The sequence below is a fragment of the Erpetoichthys calabaricus genome, chromosome 3 (genome assembly GCF_900747795.2).
Source record: "Erpetoichthys calabaricus chromosome 3, fErpCal1.3, whole genome shotgun sequence".
Lineage (NCBI taxonomy): Eukaryota > Metazoa > Chordata > Cladistia > Polypteriformes > Polypteridae > Erpetoichthys > Erpetoichthys calabaricus.
Window position 1 is genome coordinate 47,870,352 of NC_041396.2, and position 8,280 is coordinate 47,878,631.

General features: G+C 39.7%; 1 protein-coding gene across 1 annotated transcript in view; it reads right to left on the bottom strand.

Annotated features, from left to right (window-relative positions):
• The window catches only part of LOC114649282 (angiopoietin-related protein 7-like), a 41,917-nt gene extending 33,864 nt beyond the window's left edge, over positions 1-8,053 (bottom strand). The window contains exon 1 of the mRNA XM_028798785.2: positions 7,505-8,053. Coding sequence (XP_028654618.2) covers positions 7,505-7,999 — 495 coding nt within the window. The 5' untranslated portion in view covers positions 8,000-8,053. The remainder of the gene's footprint in view (positions 1-7,504) is intronic.
• Positions 8,054-8,280: the final 227 nt, after the last annotated feature.

The window sequence follows — 8,280 nt, forward strand, 5'->3', positions numbered from 1 at the left end:
TTGTCTCATTCCTATTTTAACATACAGGATAATATCCAAAAGTCTTGTTAATGCAATTTGGTGTCTTGGGATACTCAAGTCTATCCTGGCAGTCTCAATCACGCACACACCTAAATTGACATGGGCATGACCTGGGATTGCCAAATAACCTAACTATATGTGCATGAGTGGGCTCCACAGTGAACCCCCATGACTGGAGAAGGTCATATCATAAATCAGAACACTGCCAAAAAAATTCAGACCAATGCAAGAATACACAAGGTGTAATGCAAGGTTTTGAAAGCTTTTTCTTTTTTATTAAAATAAAATAATCTTTTAAGATTAACTTAAAATATTTGCACTGTAGTAAGAGAAGACATCATGAATGTTGACTAACACATTCAAGTAAGAATTTCACTGTACTCTGTACATGTGACACTAATGAGCCTATAATAAATGATTAATATAAAGGTACTTTGGTACAGAACCACTCAAATTTAAATATATTTTTTGTTTTCAGAGTTCACATCAAATCAAGCATTGCTCCAACAATGGCTGTCCTTTAATTTTCTGCTTCCTTGCCATCCTGACCTGTTAGCTGTGGGTCCTGACTGGATATGTGAAGAATTTATAAGGTTATAAATGGCAATATTCTGAAGATATCCACTGTGACAATGTCCCCTTCACTCACTGAGGACAGACGTAGCAGGGACACATGTATGACTTAACCAGAAATGAAAACATTGAGAATTTGGCTGCTTTCTTACTCCACCATGTCAGTGGACTGCTGTTGACAGCAATGGAAGATTCAGTGCTGTATAATTCCTCTTTCTGTAATCTAATCCTACTTGTGACTCAGTATCAGTGAAAGGTGTATATCGATAACTTGACCAATTGTTCTGAATCGTGTGTGAGATGGTCACTAACGGTAGCTTACTGCTACCATTTGAGTATTTCATAACATCCATCCATCCATCCATCCATCCATCCATTCTCTTCCGCTTATCCGAGGTCGGGTCGCGGGGGCAGCAGCTTGAGCAGAGATGCCCAGACTTCCGTCTCCCCGGCCACTTCTTCTAGCTCTTCCGGGAGAATCCCGAGGCGTTCCCAGGCCAGCCAGGAGACATAGTCCCTCCAGCGTGTCCTGGGTCTTCCCCAGGGCCTCCTCCCGGTTGGACGTGCCTGGAACACCTCATCAGGGAGGCGTCCAGGAGGCATCCTGATCAGATGCCTGAGCCACTTCATCTGATTCCTCTCGATGCGGAGGACCAGCGGCTCTACTCTGATCCCCTCCCAGATGACTGATCTTCTCACCCTATCTTTAAGGGAGAGCCCAGACACCCTGTGGAAGAAACTCATTTCAGCCGCTTGTATTTCATAACAATTGTTCCAATATGACGGTAAACTTGTGCTTTGCTGGCCCCAACTGATTTGACAACAAGCATGTGGATGGAGTGGTGCATTTATGAAACGTTGTTGCGATTTGATGTACTCATCTTACTAAATTAACTTGTGTACAAAACACTTAAACTGCAGTCTCAGTTAACTTTCATGTTCAGTGATGTAAATATTGCTGACAAAAGTTATTGTCATATATTGTGCTGAATTTTATTTTTTTTTATAATGGAAAATTCATTTTGTGGTGTTTTAAGCTGTTTTTATTATACTGTATGAGCAAAGGTTAATATTTAATTTTGGTTGTTACTGTCTTTTGATTAAGTGACACGCAGTTTTCGTTACATGATTGCAAGCTGGACATCTGTAACATATGTGGATGTTCTGCTATAAATATGGGGGCTCTGCTACATAAAGCCATCCCTTGCTGGGTAAATTCCTTCAATAAAACTTTCAAGAGATTTTTCTCCAAGTAGGCCTAGTGCTAGGGTTCATTTCAGTTTTGATGTGCTTCAGTCCCTGACTACTCTTTTGATTTATCCTCTTAGTTAGTTTGCTAGTTATTTCATTTCCTTTCGGTGTTGACATTTGCCTTACCCTCACTACGAGAATGTCTGACATGACATCTCCTGGTCTTCCTACATCTCACAATAATTTATGGAGATACTGTCTCAACAACTTTCTCCTTCACTTTATTGTGCAAATGGTGAATGACGATCGCAAAATGCATTTTCATTTTGGCAAGTTATATCTTAGTTGTTTTGCTATCCAATTTTTGAATCCTGGACTTTCAATGAATTACATTTTCTTTGGAATTATTGTTTTATTTCAATTATGTCACAATGCTATGCAATATAAGATACAATGCTACCTTTCATATTGGCAGTATTTGTCTCATTCCTATTTCAAATGTTCAAAACTATATCAGAAATGTCCAGCAAGGGAGAGAAAACTATAAAACTCTGGCATATAGAGGCAGTCCAAAACAATAATGTTTATTATTTATGGATTTATTAACAAAAATCAAAAAAATATGAAGAAAGGTACAAAAGGGCAAAAAAGCATTTGCCTAAAATGGCAGTTCAAAGTAGGCATGACCCAATACACAATCCAATGCCAGAAATCCAATCAATGGAGCAAAAGGCTGCAGAAACCAGTAAATAAAACAAAGAACAATACAAACTCAGTGGTCGGCTGCTGGAATCCTCTCCCTGATTTCAATATAAAATCAGAGGTAGAAACCAACAGCAATGACATCAGGGTGGCCTCACCAAATCCAGACGTTGCCACACATGTACGATTGGGAGGCAGTCTAGAGGGCCTGAATAACAGAAGTACCACACCAGACCAGGGGGTGGTGAGCTGCACTAACTCTCTCTCTCAATCCTCTGCACACCATCCAAGGGAAATCCCGCTAGGTTCTGGCACCATTGATAACATTACTTCTGGTACTGGTGCCATTGAAGACGTCATTTCTGGTCCTAAAGATGGCACTTCTGGGTCCTGTGCTTTTGATGACGTCACTTCTGATCAAGATAACATCATTTCCAGTTCAGGTCCTGATGACGTCACTTCCTGTACTGGCCTTTAAAGCCACCATCTTGCTTCCATACCATCAGCTCTGTTCTGGTCTCTTGGTCGTTTTTGTGACAATGTACAATATGTATGTTTGGAAACAACCATGAGTGAATTTTGCTTAAAACTGGGTGGAAACAATTTGATGGCTCACTGAGTGTCACATTTCTAAACAAATCAAATGCCCTTACAAAGGCAGCGCTCAAAGAAGGGGCAGTGATTTTGAACTACAAAGTTACCTTTGTCTGACAGACAGCAAGCTTCTGCTTACGATGAACCATCTGCAGTTGAAAAGTCCCCTAAAAAACCTTATTAGATATATAAATGTGTATTGCATGTGCAGAGAGGGCATTACACATTTTAAAAATAAACATAACCTGATGCAAAGGAAAAACTTTTCTGCAGCATGAGATTATACATTGGCATTCAACGGCATCAATGGACGAATCATAGACGTGATCAATATGTTGTCACTGGTGCTGTGTGTACACCCTCTGACGTTCAGCATTTTAACGATAGTGTAGGAGTCGATGCAAGTTTGAAAGAACTGGCAGCTACCTTGATGAAAATATGAACTGCAAAATATACATTTTAAGTAAATGGTGTATTACACTCTGTCAAAAGAACTGCCATTAAGAGGGCTAATAACAAAGAACTAAAGGAGATGTAAATTTCAGCGCTCAAAACACCTGAATCAAGAGATCTGCCTAATGACACCAGTAAAATCAAGGAGAAGGTTGCATAGTATCCACCTTCTGACTGCGCATCTAAATGAACTAAAGAACTTTAAAATTACCATCTATTTGGAAATGTAAACGTTCCAAGACAAAATAACATGTTGCATGTCCATAGACCACAATGCGTATCTAAACTCTATTTGATGTTCTTATGTCATACCAGTAACGACGAACTGCACGATAACGTGCAGTGAATACACTTGACCTGAGCGTTCCTAGTTTTCATCCTCTTTCTCTGTATGTTTACCATTCGTTTGTTCAGAGGTTGATGCACTTGCTGCTTCCTGAGCAGCTCTTCTTTTCTCCACCCTAGCGGCCCGCTTCTTCTCTTCTTTCTTTTCACGTTAGAACTAATTAAGTCAGTATTTGTGTTGCAATTACTTAGTACATTTTTCTTAATTTTCCACTTAAGCTGGCACTTAAGTCTTCAATCTGCCTCAAGAATGATTTAAGATATGAAGAGATAAAGGAAGTGACAGCGAAGGTGGTAGGGATGAGAATGGCGCCCTTATGCATGCGCCACACGGCCACCCTGCTGGCCATTGCCAAGAGTTGATTCTACAATAAAATAAAATAAAAATAAAAAGAGTAATAAAAATCATCACCCCAAAAGCGGACAGTAGAGGCCACGTAGTATATGTGTACCAAATTTCAGGTCAATAGTTCAAACAGTTTGTGAGCTACAGGTGATTTAAAATCCTGGACAGACATACAGGCAGCCACGGTAGCATATTATATAAGAAGATAATAATGCAATAGTTGGAAAGACAGAAATATATTGTAGCGGACAGAGGCACATCTTAAATGTGTGGAGCCCAGTAGCTGTGGTGGTCTACATGTCTGTGTCTGTCTCTATTGTTGCAGCGCTCATTACAATGCGGAAGTTAATCATTAAGCTTTAGTTACCTTGTGCTACTGAGCTCCTGAATGGATAATAGGAATTTTAGCTTTTTATTTTCTCTCAGTGTCAAGTCATTTGTTCAGTATCTTTTGCTCTCTCCCTAAAACATCCTTGATGGCAGTTTAAAATGCATAGACTGGTGAAACACTGGAGGGGGTGGGGGGGGGGGACTGATACAGAAAGCAGTCCTGTAGGTGTAGTCTTTTCAGTGCAGGATTTCTCTGCCTTTCACTACACACTCTTGAATGGGTCCCCAGGTGTGTGTTCTTGTTTGAGAATCATGTCTGGCCCTGCGAGACTAACATCAGGGTGGCCCTGCCTCTACAAAGTACAGAGAATGGATGAATATTTAAAGAGACATTACGTAAATATTTAGTAATTAGGAGACATCACAGAAATTACATAAAAAAGAAGAAGAAGAATTAAAAAATAATGCAAACAACCAGAAAACAGAATATAAACGCAAGCCAGGTTAAAACACAATGTTTTATTATGTCAGATTTGGTGACAATAATTTTCATCCCAGCCCCCTTTCACTTGGCAGTGTAACAGAAATTACAGTTACATAAGATTAAAAGAATTAGTGAGATCGGAGGGGTAGCTCACATCCCGACACACCCAGAATGAAGCAAGAGGTGCCAAAGCTTAAAGGAAAAAAAATACCTTCACTCGATTTCCCAACAGAGCCTTGTATACTGAATGTAAATGTCTGACTGGTGACTACGTAGAAATGAATGATTAGTGATACGAGAACCCTGCAGAGTCCCGAAAGATCACGGAAGATGTTTGGGAACTTCACCAAACTCTGTGAAGTGCACCAAAGTCAACAGAGAAGCAGGAACTGAACTAGTTTTAAGAAGATTGTAGTGGTGTAATGGTCTGATAATTGTACCTAAAGGCTAGGGAAGCATCTGACAACTATTCTGGACCAGTTATTGTGGCCAAAAATGTGACATGAGCTGTGCACAACCGGGCCTCAAGCAACAAAACAAGCAGGCAGAAGGTTAACCACAATAGAATGCAATGGTGAAGCAAATTCAGCAGGATTCGTTCATTACTACTGAGGAGCAACACGCTGTACGTGTGAGTGTGTATGTAACTATTCCTTCTAGTAATTGAAACTGTCTGTATATGTAAGGCACAATAAAGTTTGTTTGTGTATTTCCACCAATCAGTTCTGTGTTAAGAGTGTGCAATTTATTGTTTGAATTGAAGTGAATTATTCACTGATTTTGTAATTACAGTTCTGTAAACATAATGCACAATACATTTCTCTGTTCTATACAAAAAATTTGGGATGAGATGAGACCTGTTCAGAGAGACGAGACGTGACCTTTTCAGAAAGACACATTCATGTCCTGCGAGACGAGACTTTGTGCCAAGAGATTTAACCACTCCCGGGGCAGGAAAAAGAAAAAGAGTAGATGACAAAGTAGAACATTGTAAAGAATTCAAAAATGTTGGTGCGATACACATGCAGAGCAGGTTAAAGATAATGAAAGTACTAAAATTCAAAAGTCTCAAAAAAATGATAGTAAAGATTGCATTAGCACAAACAAACGGAAAATATTACTTGGTGAAATAACGGAACAGTGAAAAGAGATTGAATAGTGTTTGAGAATGTCTAGGGGAGAAGAGAGACAAGGCAGTGAGACAAAAGGACAGCTGCTATAATACAGGCTTTTAAACATTTGAAGCGCCACACGAGATGCAGATCATGTGGCACAGCAGCAGCAGCAAGCCAGCAGCTGATCGAGCAAAGAGGAGGTAAAAAAAAACTGTATTTGTTTCCCATTGTATCACCGTTTAAGAAGGGGTGTCGGAGGAGCGACCGCGTCTCCTTGGGGTGCGATCAGCCCCCCTCTTCACAACAGTGCATAGTGCAGGCGCTTGGCGAACAAAGCAAGCAGGGGGCAAAGCCCCCTAGTACAGTATATTAAACAAAGTAGGCTCAGTGGGCTCACAAGGGAACATGGATAGAATGTACATCTTTTGTAAAAATCAAACAAAATGCAACATTTTATGCATCAATATAATCTTATTGCAATTATTATTTTAATAAACCCACATAAAATTCTGACACATTTTAACAATGAAGAACACTGGATTAAAACATGTCATATATTTGAACCCCCACCTATTGTGACTTGGCAGGGCAGTGAGGAACGAAAGCAATGAAAGTAATATCCGTGACCTAGACACAGATAAATTAAAGAAAATTGATGGATAGATGGATGGATGGATAGAAGGTTAGGCGGTTAGAGAAAAAAAAGGGCCATTAAATGTTAAAAGAGAGAGAACTTCAATCAGAGCGATAATTAATGTGGGGCTGAAAAAATGCTCATGTTTCTTTAACATAAATACTTATCTGTGAGGTGGGCACTACTTAGGGGGCTATGTAGCCTAGATGGCAGCTCAGAAAAGGCTGAGTGAGGCTGTGACATTGTTAAGGCTGCAGTGGGTGCAGGACAGTCACACACCGTGAGCAGTTTCTTAAAGATGGTAGCATTAAATCTCTTCATTAATAGTAAGATGGCTGGAGTAAGGCTTTGGAGTTATACTAGATTTGTAATGAGAACGACTGAACTATTGAAGCAGTGCTAACAAGTTTTGTTTTTGATAAAGGCTCTCGTCATTTCCTAAAGAAAATGCTTAAACTAATTTAGGAAATGGTGATAAGTCTTGCAAAATACTAATAGTTTAAGAGTTACATTACAGAAGTCTAAAATGTGTAATAAACTTAACAGAAACATGAGGACATGGCAGTCAATCAGCTCCATTTATTTAGCATGAGGAAAACAGCTTCAAATGGCTAAGTGCAGCCTGGGTACAGATATAGTTGTCCAAAATACAATGGATAAGGATAAGACCATATTATATTTGAAAATGTCGCTATAATAGAGTGCAGAGAACCTACCTGAAGTTCAAGGACTTTGATCCTATGTCGGTGATTTCGAAGTTCTTCTTGCAGCTCAGATATCGTTTCTTTCAGGTCTAGTATCTGCTGTTTTCTTTCTTCATTTTCATGTAGCCAGTAGGAAACTTCATCTGCACATCGGAACATATCTGGACACCGCTGCTCATCAAGTTGTGGCAAAGTAGCCACGATGCGACATTTTCCATTGGGAAGCACCTGATTGCTGTACTCTCCACACTGGATGAGCCCACTGTTGATGCGCTGGCTGTTCACCTGTGAGTCTGTGTCATTTCCACATGTAAGATGGCAGTTCCATACAAAAAGTGAAACTAAGGCTTTGAAAAGATAAGCCCTCATTGTACTGCACACGCTGAGTAAGAACAAGCGAGCTGATTTTTGTAGTTCGGTACCTCCCAAAATGATTTTTTGATTGTAATTGCAGGTTAGTTGGTCACGGAAGCAGAGGTGGCATTCTTTATCCAGAAAGGTAAGCATTATATTCACATTTCCATTTGGGGGGCTCTTCTGGATCTGTCAGAGGACACTAGATAGTCTGTTTGATAGTAGAAAGGAAAAAAAAACATTTGTGACAACAAAGGTCTTGAAACGTGTCTGGATATTTTTCTAAATGCAGAGTTAAACACTAACAGTCTGTCAACAATGCGTTTGCACAGGCACAGTAATTTGCAAATTTATAAATGCAGAAGACATCTGAAATCTTTCAGTATATCAAATTAAGATTACAACATTTATGACTGCACCAGGTCCACATGTTA